The sequence below is a fragment of the Amia ocellicauda genome, chromosome 13 (assembly GCF_036373705.1).
Source record: "Amia ocellicauda isolate fAmiCal2 chromosome 13, fAmiCal2.hap1, whole genome shotgun sequence".
Taxonomy (NCBI): domain Eukaryota; kingdom Metazoa; phylum Chordata; class Actinopteri; order Amiiformes; family Amiidae; genus Amia; species Amia ocellicauda.
Genome location: NC_089862.1, coordinates 19,404,244 through 19,421,621, shown reverse-complemented (window position 1 = coordinate 19,421,621; position 17,378 = coordinate 19,404,244). Strand labels below are relative to the sequence as shown.

The 17,378-nt window shown below is 36.8% G+C and overlaps 1 protein-coding gene across 2 annotated transcripts in view; it reads left to right on the top strand.

The window, feature by feature from the left end:
• Positions 1 to 16,628, top strand: part of grk4 (G protein-coupled receptor kinase 4) — a 59,864-nt gene extending 43,236 nt beyond the window's left edge. Inside the window, exons 6-16 of one of the 2 annotated variants that reach the window (XM_066720114.1) lie at positions 183 to 275; positions 1,309 to 1,372; positions 1,614 to 1,754; positions 5,868 to 6,058; positions 6,850 to 6,887; positions 7,206 to 7,295; positions 7,873 to 8,081; positions 8,729 to 8,866; positions 9,726 to 9,863; positions 10,643 to 10,774; positions 11,322 to 16,628. In XM_066720114.1, coding sequence (XP_066576211.1) covers positions 183 to 275; positions 1,309 to 1,372; positions 1,614 to 1,754; positions 5,868 to 6,058; positions 6,850 to 6,887; positions 7,206 to 7,295; positions 7,873 to 8,081; positions 8,729 to 8,866; positions 9,726 to 9,863; positions 10,643 to 10,774; positions 11,322 to 11,375 — 1,288 coding nt within the window. In that variant the 3' untranslated portion in view covers positions 11,376 to 16,628. Of the gene's footprint in view, positions 1 to 182; positions 276 to 1,308; positions 1,373 to 1,613; positions 1,755 to 5,867; positions 6,059 to 6,849; positions 6,888 to 7,205; positions 7,296 to 7,872; positions 8,082 to 8,728; positions 8,867 to 9,725; positions 9,864 to 10,642; positions 10,775 to 11,306 lie in introns of both variants that reach the window. The other variant, XM_066720115.1, reaches the window with a different exon arrangement.
• The last annotated feature ends 750 nt before the right edge of the window (positions 16,629 to 17,378 follow it).

Below are 17,378 nucleotides of genomic sequence, written 5' to 3'. Positions count from 1 at the left end.
TCCTTCCAGGGGTTTCTAAACTTGCTATCAGTCATTTTTAACCATTGCACTCTTATACCAAAGGCCACACCATTCTCCCAGTGCTGATGGGTGTTTTTTTGTTTTACCATTTAGATTATAAAAGGGGCTTTGATAACAAGTGGGTAGATACCCTATCTTTACATTTTGTTATATTTTTACAGAATTGTTCACGAATATCTCAGCGGTGCCCCATTTTCCCAATTTCAAGAAACCATGTATTTTTCACGTTTCTTGCAATGGAAGTGGTTGGAGAGGTAAGTTTTAATTATTACTTGAATTAACTGCAGCACTTTGGAGATGCAAGCTTTTAATTGTGCACAAGACAATGCAGGCGCAGCGAGCCTCTCTGACTCAAATTACCTCGGATGACTACGAGCTTCATGCTCATTATTCTGGCGACTTCCTGTTGCATTCTCGTTTTAGAGCTCTGAAACATTTATCTCCCATAATGATCTCAGTTGGGATCTTTGATTTATCTTCAGAGTGATGGTGTTTTCCTGTTAAACCAGTCTAGGGCAGAGAAGGCGGGGCTTTTGCTATGGGGGAGTGATCAAGTGTAGCCAGCAATATATGACAGACTGATCTGAAATAGAAATTGTAGCAGAAGAGAATATATCGAAATAGTCCTTAACTAAACGTCATTTTATTCCACACCGTGAAAACTACTGACACAACAAATGTGTGTGAGTGTTTGTGTATATACACATAGATACATAACCAAACACAAACATTTTAGTGTAAGACATGTTTGGTTATGGTTACTTCAAAGAAACAAACAAGAAGTATCAGCCAGTCTGCAAAATCCCTCACATACAATGGTGTGTTTCGAGATGTTGTTTTATTGTGTTTAGGCTACAAGTAGAGCACATTTATAAAGGTTATACAAGGTTATATTTTATTTGACACTAGATATGAATGTATGTAGATTACAGGTTACACTTTAGATTCTGTACCTAGAATTAATTAACTGTAATACGTGCATACTTTTTATTCAGTGATTATATTGCCTTTTAATGTTTGTTAGTAGAATAGTGTATATTAGTGTTGGTAGAACCATGTAAGTTGCCTTGGATAAAGATGTCTGCTGAATTACTTAATAATATGCATATATACGTTTTGTACACTTTTTTTTCTTTTTTTCCAAAGTATTGGCATTTGTTTAGGTACTTTTGTGAACCAGAATATATTTTTTAATACCCTCCAGCTTTCCTGTTTGTTATTTATTTCCCAGAGTTACAGCTGTTACCTGCATAATAATTACTTTTCCTCGTGTTTATTTCTGTCCAGGCAACCTGTAACCAAAAATACCTTCAGACATTACAGAGTACTAGGGAAAGGCGGGTTTGGAGAGGTGAGTGGGATTTCAGACTGTTTTGTTAATGGAAAATATTATTTCTGAGCTAAGAATTAGCTTTGATGAATAATTTTCAGAACTGAAGCCTTTTATCTTCGAAGTCAAAATGTATTAAGTACTGTATGTTTCATCGTTTTGTAAACTGGTTAGTTTTAATAGGTTGATATTGAATAACGCTCAATTTGTGTTGTATAATCATGTATCGGTTCATTAAGAGTTTTCCATCCTATTTCTGCAGGTTTGTGCCTGCCAAGTCCGAGCTACCGGTAAGATGTACGCCTGTAAAAAGCTGGAAAAGAAAAGAGTAAAGAAGAGAAAAGGTGAAGCAATGGCATTAAACGAAAAACGCATTTTAGAAAAAGTTAACAGTAGTTTTGTAGTAAGTACTTCCTTTTTTATTTTACACTTTTTCCAGCCATGTGGAATTTAACATTGTCACTTTTTCTCTTGTGTTGCACTGCTGGTATTGTGAGTTCTGGGCCTTGATTGATTGTGTCATATTTAGACTAAAGTTAATCATATGTGTGTGTGTGTGTGTGTGTGTGTGTGTGTGTGTGTGTGCGTGTGCGTGTGTTTGTGTGTTTGCGTGTGTGTGTGTGTGCGTGTGTTTGTGTGTGTGTGCGTGTGTGTGTGTGTGCATGTGCGGGCATGTGTGATATTGCAGTTTTATTCAGTTTTCTGAATAAGCTAGTCACAAATGTATCATTGACTGTTATGGAAGCTAGCATGTGTTTTGGCCTGCCAAAAGTAGAAGTATTTTGTTTTTCTTAAGTTTGTTTTCTGATAGTTTAGTCCAACAGGCAACAGTGTTAAACATGAATCATATTTTTGACCTCATATTCATTGGCAGTGGCAGAAGGGGCAAGCCATGCAGTTAACCCTGGGGCTTAACTGGCATGTTTGCTATTTTGTTTTCAGGTGAACGTTACCTGAATTAATCCCTAGCACTGTATAATTGTGTTCAACCCCCTCAGGCCTGCCACCAAAGTTTATGCAGACTCCCAGTTACTTATTTTCAGCAGTAAGTTCAAACCATTTACACAATAACCTTCCATATTTTTTCTATTTATATCCTTTCCACACTGTGTATTAAATAAATTAAGAAATGAAAGGCAGAAGTCACTGACCATTTACCAGTCTGCAAATGAGAGTAGTGTGAAGATTAATTTCAATACATCTCATTAACATCCATAAGGGTCCAACCAGAAACCATCACATTTGCAATAAGCCATTTCTCATTGTTTTATCAACTTCTAAAATGTCCTGTTTCCATAAATGTGTTTTTAGTCTATATACTCTGCAGTATACTGTCACTGTGTGCCCAGGATTATTGCTTCTGCTGTACACGTATTTGCATTGTTCAGCGGCACACTGGTCAAGTGCCTTTTGATCCAGTTATGTTTTCTTAAACACCTTGTCACCCTGATACTAATTTCTGAATTTCATGCTTTAAGTAGATTTTTCTAAAGCAATTTCACAGTTTGGCTTGTAAATTAGTCAAAAGCTACTACATTCATGCTGCTACTGATAAAAGTGATTCCTCTTCATGCACTACTTCACGCACCGAAACAGCTGTGTTTCCTAGCAACCCTGACCAAACAGCAATCGAAAAAAGAAGTCAAGTATGGTATAGCAATATTTTTTTTTCCCTGTTGTTTTGGAGTGTTGTAGCTAAAGGTGCTGTGAATTGTTAATTTGAGCCCTGTGGAAATGGCAGCCAGCTCTGTAATGGTAGTGTCAGTTTTGGTGGGACTGTAATTTAGGTTGAATCTACCCCTCTAGGGTTAGCAATATGTTATTACTTGGGAATCTTTCCTCTAGCAGCTCACTTAATTCACAATAACATTCCTGTGAGTTAAAAAAAAGGAACATTTGTTTTAAAACTAATCTATTCATGAAGTCATAAAAATTCTGACAATTGAATCGAGTCCACTATAAAAACGAACAGCTTTGTTTTAATGTACGCTTCAGAACGGCTCAGCAATGTAAAAATATTTGTTCGAAGTGCTGGATGATCTGTTTATAAATGGAGAATGGGTGGCTCCAATCCAGTGCAGACTGTGTTGGTTCAAGCTGTGCCGGGGAGCGCTCAAAACGCGCAATTGGCTCCTCGTGTGCATGTGCATGTGAATGTGCAGTGTTATCTGTAAGGGCTGTGTTGGTGTTGCTGACTAGCAGCGCTGAGAGAAACTGACAGCTTGCACATGTTTCTGCGGACACTTGTGTGTTGTCATCGGCTCTCACAGACAGGTGTGTGGGTGGCATCAGTGAGTTGGGGTGATGAATAATGATTAGCTATTGGAATTAATGTGGAGAAATAATTGCTGGTTCTAAATTATTATGTGTATTTTTTTAATTAAGGAAAGATTTCCTGGCTATCGTGCTTTGATCTCCCTGTTAAAGCCCTATTGCTTTTGTATATCTGTATCATTCTGCATCCTGAAAATTTGAAAAAGGTGTAATGTTTGTAATGTTGTATGTCTTTTGATCATGTCTACTGGTTATGTAAGATTTTGAAGTAAATTAACACGGAATAATAATTGTGCTACTACATTATTAAAAAAGGGAAAGAAAAAAGATACGGGGAAAAATACCAACTAAATGCAGCAACATTAAAATGTGAATATATATATATGTGTGTGTATGTGTGTGTGAGAGACAGTATGTGTGTGAGAGTGTTTAATATATATGTTATGTTTAATAAAAATAATTATATATTATTATAATTATATATATTTCAAAAGTGTTTTACACAGTGACAAATCGGACTTGACGAGAGACACTGTCTGTGAGAAATGCCCTTGAATTCAGGGAGGCCTTGACCATGTTTTCTCATGAGAGAGACTGTGACCAGAGGTTGGGTCCTAGAGCTCTGCTTTAATCATCCATGTTTTGGAATACAGGGCTTTTATATTCACAAATTATTATGTATTTGTTTTGTCATGAAAATCTTTTTCTCATAATGAGTCACCTGCAGCTGTACACTATTTCACGCTCCAGTTGTCAATAAATGATCCATAAAAGCCCTATTAGTTCATATTTAGTAAGTCAGTTACATTCTTGGATTAGGTATTTTTACCAGACCTACAACAGGGCCTTTATTTTGTTAATTCATAGCAGTTTTCTATCATCATATGATTTAAATGAGAGTGTGTACCTCAGTCTTGACGATAGCAGATGGAATTCTTCAGAATGTCAAATGCATACACTATAGTCTGCCAAACCAGCTAAGACGTGCTGTAGCCCATTAACATTTGAAAGTATTTTATGTAACAGTCTGTGGAAAAAAAAAATAGATTGTCTGGAATGCTTCTTGACTGTATGAGACAAATTTGGGATGAAAATCCCCAAATAATTACTTTGTAAGCCTTTTACAGAGGCTGTTTAAATCTTGGTCTGTTTTTATATAAGATTTTATTGCGATAACACGAGAACCCATTTATTTTGGCTTCCACAGAAAGTAAGCAAGAAGTAGCACACAAGGGCTATAATGACATTTAATCTTGAAAGAGTAAGAGATCATTTTCTGTCGCGGGACAAGTATGTCTCATAAGATAAGACCCCATCTTATTTCTGAAGAGATCTGTAAACTATTTGCAAAATATTGTTTATACAAATCCTGTTTTTCAGAATCAATTGAAGTATGCAGTTGGTTACCCTTGTTAAAAGTAGATCATGTTTGGACTCAAAAGAAGCAAAACTGAGAAGTGTAACCAGTATACTAATTACATGTATTTATTTAGGTAAATCCTACATTCTGTTGTGTTTCAGTATTTCTATTCACTGGTTCATAAAATGTTGATGCAATTCAGTCCTAAATTCAACTTAAACGTGAGAAAATACCAAAGTAAAGATGAGAATAAACCGCTACGAGGACAATAAACACAGCAAATGTGTTCCTGTGTTGTATACACTTTCTCAGGCCTTCAAGTGCTTGACATCACTCCTGCGTTCTTGTGAGTGTGTGTTCAGTACTCTGCTCTCACTTGCAGTCTCTTTAACTATTGAAAGACACAGTGAAAAATGGATGAAAGATTGATGAAAGAGCTGTCACAAACTGTCAAGATGAATTCATTCGGTGCTGGAACAGGCAAAACATGAACAAAAGCACTTCAGTCAATATTTAATAAAATGGCTTGAGGTACAGTTTACAAAATAGTGTTTTGTCTCTTGATTTTCTGTAATTACCTTTGATTACCTCTCCTTACAGATATGCTTGATCCCAGACTTGAGACAAACTTAACTTTTTTCTTTCTTCCTCAAAAGTTGTGTCAGAAATTTCCACTTGGTGAAAGATGCCCTCAAACCGATACTCATTAGACACTGCAGAAATGAATGGATGCACTATTATCCCTTCATTTTGTGAACAGCACAATTGTTTTGGCAGAAGCCAGATAAACAAGTCTCGTCTTCAATGCTTAAATGAATATGAGGAAGAGACGTTTAATCATTGTTTTAATTTTGTTTTTCTTCCTTTCTTTCATTTCCTCAGGTTAGTTTAGCCTACGCCTATGAAACCAAGGATGCCCTGTGTTTAGTGTTAACCATCATGAATGGCGGAGACTTGAAATTCCACATTTACAACATGGGAAACTCTGGCTTTGACGAGCAGAGGGCCATTTTCTATGCGGCAGAGATCTGCTGTGGGCTGGAGGATCTTCACAGAGAGCGAATAGTGTACAGGTACACTTCCCCACCCCGTCTCTCGATACAGAGCGACTGCAGAGGACATCTTCCACGGCCCGCCCCTTGCTGAGTCCTGCCTTGTCTGTCCATGTGTGTGTGTGCACGCTTTAAAATTCCAACACATTTCAATGTGATCTGGGTTTGATGTTTTAATGAATAGTATATTTGTTGGACAGAATGAAAGAAAACTTCCAACCCACACTGTCAATTTTACTTTGTTCCAATGTCTGTTTAGCTCTCAATGAAGAACTTTAATGCTGTCACATTCTGTACAGTTTTTCACATACTTTTCTTTTGAAAATGTACAGCATTAAAAGTCAGGGTTACAGATAAACAGCTAGGGTTACAGAACATGCTTCTTTATGGTATTCTGTTATGGTTCACTGAAAAGATTTTACTTCACTCTGTTTTAGTTGGCTTTCAGCATAATCTTGGTACAGCGTGTCCTTATTGCAGTCAAATATACATACGCCTGGACTTTGGAAAGGCTTAACATACTTACAGGACATTTCCTTAATTAATTTAGCTTAAATATAGCTCTTCTCTTCTGTTTTCCTACCCAAAATAAATATCAGCTGATTTTCTATAATGTGTGTATAAACAATCATTTGTTGTTAAATGTCTTACTTAGTAAATAGTAAATATCATTTTCTCCAGAGGAAAACACTTTGAAGATCATCAAAGTTAAACAAAGACTGAATGAACAGAAATCAGACCATTCACAGTGAGACACCGGTTAGCTGTCTATAAACTGAGTGTATAAACTGTGTTCTATCCTTTACCAACAGGGATTTGAAGCCTGAGAATATTCTTTTAGATGACCGTGGTAAGTCAATTTGCATCATTTACAGGAAATAAGAATAGATATTCCATTTCATTCAATTTTTGCAGCTCTCCTACCCCACACTTTATGGAAATGTACCATGCGTGATATTTAAAGAAAGTCTATTTAAGGTCAGGATATTGTCCAGCACAATAGCTATAGCTTATTTGGTGTACTGTTGTAACACAATCTAACTTCTGCATTCATTCTTAGTTTATTTGTATGATATTTCCATCTAAACTGTGATAATCTTATAGTCTTTTATTTTTGTATGTTTAAATGGCCGTTGAGTGAATTGTTAATCCCTCTCTCTCTCCACAGGGCATATCCGTATATCAGACCTGGGGTTGGCCGTCCAAATTCCAGAAGGAGAGACAATACGAGGGCGAGTGGGCACTGTTGGGTATATGGGTAAGTACAGCACAAAATGAAAAGTCTCTGATGATTGTTGAACGTCTAAAATCTGTATTGGTGTCTGTATTTGGATCAGTATGCTTTTCCATATGCATAAATACTGGAAGATAGAGTTAAAGAAGGCAGCAAGTATTTTATCAGGCCTGAAAGGGTTAAGTATCTAAACAAAAAGCTACAAATAAAAAACTCCATTTAGTATTAGTTTCCTCTTTCCAGCTGAAAATAAGTTACAATGAGTTGCCCTTCAGTCCTCAGAAATGTAAATGTTTCAAGATTGTGTAATACCAAATAGCTACATCTTATATTTAATCAAATGGGATATACTGCTCTCTATTGGCCACTAACATTCCTGCAGCATCTCAGCCTCTCTTCCTCTCAGTTATTTACACCCTCGACAGATGACTGTTTTCATCTGTCGCTGGACTCAGTGTGGGAACAGGGGAAAGGCCGTGATGGCAGTATGTGAAAACTGAAACTTCACAGGCATGGAAACGGATCCGAGTCCCCTAGCTGCTGAGCTTCCTCTGTTTACTCGTGCTCCTTGACCGAAGGTTGTCTCTCTGCCTCTGCCAAGCTCCGGAGGTGATCCAGAACGAGAGCTACACGTTCAGCCCGGACTGGTGGGGACTCGGCTGCCTGATATTTGAGATGATCCAGGGCCAGTCGCCCTTTCGCCGGCGCAAGGAGCGGGTGAAGCGGGAGGAGGTGGATCGGCGGGTGCGCGAGGACCTGGAGGACTATTCAGACAAGTTCTCTGAGGAGGCCAAGGACATCTGCAGGATGGTGAGCGCAGATGTGGTGGATCTTGGGTTCTCAGAATGGATGCAACAAAGTTTTGAACCCTTTCAGGACCATATCATACCCCCTGAGTAGTTACATGAATGTACAGCATCCTGCCTTCTGCTCAATCTCATTTTCTTGAAGTAATGCAAGTCATTGTTAACAAATAAGCGCATTTCCTATGACCCTCTTTATATTCATGGACGGAACATTCCGCCCTATGGCACAATATGGCTGAAGGCCCCTAAGGGTCTGCTGAAATGTTGTAGCAAAGGCCTTATCTCGAGATTCATATCAGCTGAAGCTTATAATAGCTTTGTGCTAAAAGAACATTTGTGACGCTGACGTGTAAAAATGGCTCTGCTCAGAATTTTGGTTAGAGTTGATGGATTGTTTGTGCTCGAAGTTGTATAAAAACAAGGTCAAAGGATATTTAAATACAAATAAAGTCGAAGAAAGAAAATGTAGAGTTTATTTTCTGCTTTTACGGCAATTCTATATGGGCCACACTTTGAAGTGTCCATTTTTTAAATCGAAATAAAAGTCTTGATACGTCTGTCTGGTTAGAAGTCTACGAGGGAGCAGCTGACATAGAGACCGCCTGTGTTTCCCATGCTACCTGCTAAATATGCTTGATTAATTGTTTGCAGTTGCTTGCCAAAGACCCCAGAGAGCGCCTCGGTTGCCAGGGCCGAGGAGGAGTGGAAGTGAAGCAGCATCGCATCTTTAAAAGCATCAACTTCAAGCGGCTGGAGGCCAACATGCTGGAGCCACCTTTCAGTCCCGATGTGAGTGCTGACGTTTTTTTCGGGGGTGGAATTAAGTTTTGCGTAAACGAGCCATAGCATGGACAAATAATTATTGGGCAAATAATGTGGCTATTTGTTGTGCCTGGGCATCATACAGAGGAACAGCTGAAGTGTTGTCAAGTTAAGTGTATAATCTGAAGGTCTCGTATCTCGAACTAGGGGTAAGTGAATACATATTCATTCTGGACTTTAAGTTTAATTAAGCGCATAGAATCGGTAACCTTTAGTTTCATTTTCTTGTATAGCATTAGCTGGCACAGTATGGGGAATTGGCTCTGCTTCGGCTGGCTGGTGCAGACACAGCTAATATTATGTTTCTTGTTTAGTGTTTTCACTTCAGGATTGGAACCTACCAATGTGTTATTCTCACACAAACCTATGAGAACAGTCCATCTGGAATAGCACGGCACAAATATGGCAAATCTGTTTACTGTTAAGTGAATTATTTCAACAAACATTGGTGTTTGTATTCTTTATCTCAGGAGCTGTGAGCCAGCGTTTGTGTGTGACTAATTGTAAACTATCATAGATTTACTGTATGGTTCTCTCAGAAGGTTATGTGAAAACGGTGACTCGAATTCGTCAACGCCCGTTTGCTTGTAATTATGAAGGTACGTAGCTGTGATAGAATTAGCGTTGAGATTAAAATCAGCTTGTTTTAGAAAGCCAGCAGAAGATCGTCTGTCTTCTCCAATACACCTACAAGTGCCTTCACTGAGAACTCGCATTACAGTCGATTCTTCGGAAATCCTGTTGCTTTACCTCTCTGCTGGGGCAGAACACACTTGCGGTTGAGTATGGAAAAATGTTCAACTTTTGTTTGTCCTTTACCCTACAGCCTCGAGCAGTTTACTGCAAAGACGTCCTGGATATCGAACAGTTCTCCACAGTCAAAGGAGTCAATCTGGACCCCACAGACGACGATTTCTATCACAAGTTTGTAACAGGCAGTGTCTCCATCCCCTGGCAAAATGAGGTAATGCATCTTAAAAACCTATGAAACTGAGCTGTCTATATAATTTAGCTTGTACGTTATTTAAAATATCCCTGCAAACTCGGAAAACTACAAAATATATATGTATGTACTGTTTTGAATGCATGTTGAGGTATAAGTGCATGTATGTAAACGTAGTTGAAATACAAAAAATATTGCAGATACCCATGCTCACTGATGCACAACACCACTTTCCAGGTGCATGCTGGGAGTTCATGTATTTGTTTGTCAGATCTCCAGAAATCAATCTCCAGATCAATCTCATATGAACTCAGGCCATCTAACAATGTTAAACAAGCAAGGCGACAGCAATCTTGTTTACCAGAAATCTTAGTGCTTGGAATTGGTTTACACAAAACTCTTACTGTGTTCATTTTCTCAGCTTTCACGTGGCATATACTCTCAGTAGTATTACTAGCTAATATCGTGTTTTTGTTGTTGTTATTTATTTATATTATTTAACATACAAATCCTGTATTGTACATATTTTTTTGCTGGCTTAAACTCTACTTTTTCAAGTTGAGTTTAAAAGGTGTTGCGTTGTATAGTTTTAGAAAATCGATCCATTGACTGAACAGTACTTTTAAAACCACATCAATGTAAAAGTTTTGTTATACACACTGAACCGTGTCTCACATCCATTAACCAAGATTTTGTTTATATGAAGACAAGTAAAGTCGTTTTTTTTTAGGCAAAACCCTAAGATGTTATTATTGAATATATTTATGACATGTTAACCAAATTGAATGCTTCCCTTTCAGATGATTGAGATGGAGTGCTTCAAAGAAATCAATGTGTATGAGACAGATGGCACCCTGTGTTCAGATTTAGATGTAAATAGGCCAAATCCCCCGCCAAAGAGAGGTTTCTTTTACAGACTTTTCAGGAGAGAGGTAAGCAATATGAATTACTAGTAGTAATAAAATACTATGTAACAGAGTTAGTATTTCATAATTTCATATTAAACTGCTTTTAAAATAATAATATAAATATAGAACTCAAAACCAAAATGTAACCCTGATTTATTACTCTGTTGAAAGGAGAATTCTTACACTATACACCACTGTGTTACCAGCCAGTGATTAAAACTCACCAATGCCAAATTATCTCATTTCAAATGTGCCACAGAACTGTGGAAAATACAGATGTGAGAAAATGTGCCATAGAGCGTGGTGGTAGTTGGAAACAAAATGATAAGTTCGACACAGAGGAGTTTACATGGAGTGGGGCGCTGGCTGATGATGTCACAGTAACGTTGCCATTTAGATAAGATGGTGACATACCTCGAGTATCCAAAGCACAAAGTTTGAATGTGAATGAAATCAGAGGTGTATATCGTTCTTAGCTCAATTCACAGCAGAGCGATCTTGACCGGGGATATCATCTGACTAAACTTCACTTACACTGTGTGTTTGGTGTAATTAGTTTTCCGTCTCCTAGGTCTGCTTTAAGAGTGGCTACAGCGATGACGAAGAGGAGCCCTCTCGAATTTAAACCACTCTGTCAGCCAAAACATCGCAATCTTAACAAAATGAATGTTTTACTGTATTTATGAATTGTATTAAAAGTGTATTATATTGAAAGAAAAAAAAATGTATGAGTTTAAAACTTTTGTACATTTGTACTTGAATTATGTCTAGATGTATATTTTCACTAAAGGTTGTATTGTACAAAAAGCCATATAAGTACCACTTGAATGCATACATTTTTTTTTTTTTTTGGAATGAATATGAAAATATGTATTTAAAGATTTTTTAAAGAAGCACAGTATGGTATCTGTAGTGATGTTATATTTTATTTTTTAATGTAGCATAGGGCTCCATGTCTGATTGTTTTGATTTTATTTTTTGCAGCCAACATATAGTATTAGCACATCCTGTTTTTACAGCCACAAGACCTGTGTATGAAAAGGTCTATCATCTTGTATAAGAAATTTGTAAGGTACGTATCACCATTGTCAGTTATGGAGAAAGTGGATGAGGGTACCTCATGCTGTTTATTTGCTACAGCTCACTCAAAATGGTCTTTTGCTATTTAAAATCGCCCAACAACAGAGTGGGAAAAGTATATAGTTTGGCAATTGCTTCAGCTTTGGCATGGTAAAAGCTCACACTGTCAACTTTGAAATATCTTCTTTCCAAAGAAGCACACTTCACCACCTAGCTGAAGAAACTTTTGAAGACTTTTGTTAGGGATACATTTGTTAATTGGATGGTAATTTCATAGATAAAACCTATCCATTATCAATTTGGTCAATGTAAAGCAGGTTGTGGTTATCAAGTCTGTTACTTTTTTATTTCTGTATGAAGGAACAACATTCACATTGCATGATAGTAATATTTTATTCAAGGGCATCATGCTCGCGATCTGAAGGTTTGAAATGCAAGTTTCAGACCAGAGCAAAACACATTTTCCAAAGCCTGGAGATGATCTAACCTGGCTCCCATAAACTTCCACTGTGGCCTCGAGCCAATGAATAACATTCCAAAGTTTTTGCATGAAGACTGGGGAAATGATAGGGATTTCATGGTGCCTAGCACTCTCTCTGTCAAGTTCAGTGAGTTCTCTTGGTGTACCTGTGCCTTAAGGAATGGAAATAAAGGGGGACCGACCTTATAATAATGTGGACATTTTACACATGTAAAATGTACCACTGTCTACATGCATGTCAAACACAATGAATGCTTGTCTTAGTTTTACATGTCTTCGATTTTTTTTTTTTTTTTACTGTGAATTATGCTCCGCTCTGTAAATTTAACAGGAGGTTTTGGATGAATAATGACTAACTGTAATAACTGTAAAAAGTGATTTTAAGAAAGTCGTTTCCGATGTATTTTTTTGTTTGTTTTGTTTTCTTTGGCCGTGTTTGACAATTTAGAATAACAACGACATAATATTGTGGAGTTCAGAGGTATATCTCCTGGCCAGCCTCACTCCCACTGTTAAAGCCTTTTGTGTCATTGGTTTTCACAGCAAAAGCTACATAAGGTGATGAGATAAATAATGTCGGAGCTCCATTGTGTTACAGAATTTGAGATGAAAACAGTGCATCTATTGATGAAATAAAACCCTGTTATTTTGAAAAGAGTAGCTCTGTCACCCATCAGATTAATAACATCTTACCATTAATAATGACATACTTTCCAACATAACCCTTAAATAAACCACAGACATGGTTTTATTTTCTCTTCAATTCACAGTTGAGAGCAGTAAAACTGTTTAATTTCAAAGTTACACACTTCTTACAAGATTTCATAGTTATTTTAGTGCCTTGGGTATGGTAACTATTAATTAAAGAAAACAGTTTTGATTTATAAATAGTAGAGAGTAGCTTCTAACAATACATTGAAAACCACGATAAGGTACAAATTTGTACTTTGTGATGAGGTCAAAGTTTTGATTTGGTCTGGCACTATATGTCTGAAATGATGTCTTGGAACTGCAGTTCTTTGGCCATACAGTGCTAGAATGACTTTAACTCATAGTTTTATCACAGATTATTGACACACAATTACAATGCTGTGAATTGTCCTACATCATATAACTCTGTGTAGCTTTTGGTGTGAACAAAGCCTTCTACCTAGTGCTACAGAGGAGCCATATTAAAACAAACTAACAACATAGCATTTTTACACTTTTCTATATATTTATCAACACAAGCTCAAACTGGTCTGTTTGTACCACATTATCTTTGTGAGAGAGGATGCTACTAGGCTCTGCTCTTAGGTGAAATTGATGGGTTTGTGTATTACACAAAAGATAGAAATAAGTTTTGAAACTGAAAACCAACTTAAAACAGCTGACTCGTTTGCATCTTTTTAAACGTACATCATTTCAAGTTACAAGTTACTTCTGTGTTTCCCATTTAGGCAGTTGACTTAAACCATACTTTCCAAAGCCATAATTTGTGTTGCTTTGGTTGTTTTGATAATGGTCAGATTCATACCTCCCATGTGTGCGTGTCTCTCTGTAGTTAATCACATTTGCCTACTTCTGTTATTTGTTAGCCAAACTAGGTAGGTAAACTTGTGGGCTGTTTTCTAAATGAGCAAAATAGAATCTTAAGTGAAACCTTTCTCTCTCAGTATTTCCTATTACATTAAATACTTGTCCAGTGTCATCATCTGCTACACTTGCAGCTGTGTGTTACTAATTGTTAATTTAGTGGAAGAGTTTTTTTGTTTTTTGTTTTTCTATTATGTATTACTGCAGCTTGACCTCTTCCTATGTAAATTGGTCAGTCTCTCTAAACAGTGGTTAAATTGGAGATTCGTACAGAAGATCAGTTGTTTTCAGAGGCTACGTTTTGTATTTAACGTATGTGATAAATGATGCCAATGGACAGTAGAGATGCTGGTATGACCATTTTTATTTTTTGATCAGGACAATATTCCAGCAGAATATTTTCAGTGTAAGAAACAGTGTGGATTGCTAGCAGAGATGTTCAACGTAGAGAATCAAAGTGTTGCTTACTATGCACTTTTTGGTCAAATCTCATTGAAAGGAATGTTGCTTAAAATGTGATTGAGGCTGTTAGATGGAGAGTTACTTTGCTAATTTATGTAATTTGCTGAAATGACCAGAAAACAAAAGCTGAAGTTAACCTATTATTTATAGTATTTAGCTATAGATAGCCTCTGCCATATACCCTGTTACCTATCAGATATTGCAAGGTCTATTATTCTTTTAATGCTGTGAATACTGGTGACAATCTTTTGTTACATGATCCAAGCCATGTTTACAAGCTTTCAGTAACTGTGTCTTTTATTTTTTTGCACATTATTAAAAAACCATTTCTGCCTTTTCGAACGCAGAAAACAACACCTTAATCGTTCCTCATTCACTGAAGTGACAGAGCGAAAATCTCAGAAGTCAGAAATTCATTCATATCAGTGTTAAATTTTGCAGGACCTTGTGGACAACTGTGTACATACATGATATAAAAAGGAAATAGTAAGCTATGAAATGTGATATCAAATGTAATTTTGCTGAGGGGGGAAATAGCTTGTCACAAAGCACATAAACTTTGGAAGAATTGTCTCATTCAGAAATGTCTCTTTAAAACTTTTCTAGTAACACTGTCTATTTAGTCAGTGATATTACATTTAAAATCAAAGCAAAGTGTCTTTAAACTTGTTAAGTATACTTGTTAATGGTAATGTAAAGAAAGACTCCCCTTTGACTCCTGATACCAGTTATATTGGACATATTGGTGATAATAAAGCACCTTATTAATGCTCCAGTACTGTGCATTTCTTGAGAAATATTGGAACTGAGTTTATTTATATTGGGGAGTAATACTGTGCCTGGTTTCCTAATTATTATTATTATTATTATTATTATTATTATTATTATTATTATTATTATTATTATTATTATTGTTTAACCTAAGATGTATTGTACATGGTATTCAGACCCTGAGGATAAGATTAGCAGATGTATCTTAAAACTCTGTGTCCTGGGTCATAGTGTTGTGTTCTATAAAACATTTATTCATGTACACACAAGGAGTATTGGTTCAATTAAAAAAAAAGAAAGAAAAAAGGCAATGGCATATTCAAAGTAGTTCAAAATGTTTGCCCATTTTTATGGTTATCTGTAATTGCTTTCATGAATCAATATATATATTAGTAAGAAAACTGAGAAACTAGAATGTTTAAACAAAAAGTTTAACATTCTTACTGAAATATAGACTACTACATGCCATCCTATAGTGTCAGAAGACAAAGGAAACAAAAGTTGAAAACTTGTTCTCAGAATAGTTTAGAATGGATGCAGATTTTAGGATGAAGAGTATCACGTGAATAATATGATTATTTTTAGGACATCATTGTAATTAGTTCATAATGTGTTCCTCTACAGAGGTGCCCAAATTCTGTACAGGAGTTTTTTTTTCAGCTTGAACCCCTGACTCATATTTTATATAGTTAATTTACATAATAATTATTGCGCAGTCTGTTTAATGGAACAGAACAAAGTTACCTTTCAAATCCAGGCTAGGTTTTATAGTTTTGTGTAACTATGTTTATAAATGCTATGTTCCTTGATCCCCAAGCTCATTACCATAACGAATTGCATTGACAAATGTATGGGCTCCCCTGAATTACAGCAGGAATGAAGGTTACTTTTGTTTTACTGTGGGGGGTTGAATAGGGCGTCTGAGTCAAATGGACTGCTCAACATACTGCTATCAACACCAAACTAAACAGGGGAATCGGCTGTGGTTCCTTCCAACATTTTAAATGTGACTTTTCTATTGAAGACGAGACAGACTTTGGCCTTTAACTGTGTGCCAATTACCAAACTTAAGTTGTTGGGTTTATTTTTCTGTTTTTTGTTTTTTCATTTTCTAAAAAAAAAAAAAAAAAAAAAAAAAAGACTTTACTGAAGGGACTGATTCAACCATATTCAATGTCCCTACATTTTGCTGGTAAGGAAATACTTTTAACAGTTTGAATGTCTGCACAAAGTGCATTTTAATGCCTGTTTTAAAATGTTTTACTAATCAAGCATGTATCGGTAGTAATCTTCAGGTTTCTTGTTTGTAAATTATATTACAGTGCCAACATATCAGAAATATTGGATGCCGCCTTTATTAATGCAAGGTGACCGATTTTGTAGTTGTACAGTCATGTCTTTCAACCACTGCAGTAAATGTATTTCTTGTACAAGTTCTATCACTGGTTGTTGTACCATATCTGACATTTGTAATTATGAAATAAAACACTGCCGTTTATATAAAATGCATTCCTTTGTTTTTTGTCTCTTTTGTGTGATGGTGGGGTGCAATGGTGTGCCATCGGCCATGAGCTGGTGTGCCACAGAGAGATCACACAAGAAACTAAAATAATGGAGTAAACACTTCTGCATTTGAAACACTAGTCAGTACTCCACTGTCTGGAGCAGTCATGCCTGACCTGGACTGCACTGGATTCTCTTCTTGTGGGCTGCAGGGCTGTGGTTGGTCACCTCTGGTCCAATTCTGCAGTCTCATTGGTAAGTGTGAAGGAGGGGGTGTTGCTTCAGCAGAGGGGCTGCTGTGATTGGTCACCACTGTCCAAGGTGGTAAGGGTCACATACATATGGAATGTGCAAACCATATGCATATACAAGAATTAAACTATCTGCCTGACTTTACTGTGAAGCCGAGTGAAATTTAAATCTGCCATCTTGAATGATAACTTACTTTAACTGACAACCAACAGGGCAATGGTGTGTTATAGGGAATAGGTAGTGTTCATAGGGGACGGGGCAATCATAAGGAACTGGGAGGCGTTCATAGGGCACATAGGTTTGTTCATAGGGGATAGGAGGTGTTCTTGGGGAACCGGTGGTGTTCATGGGGGACACCACCGGTTCCCCAAGAACACCTCCTATCCCCTATCCCCATTGCCATGTTTGGCATATGGCACACCATTTTGTTTGTGTTTGTATATATATTATTTTACCATGCTACACTAAACTAATATTTTACCATGTTTTACCAGGGGACACTGT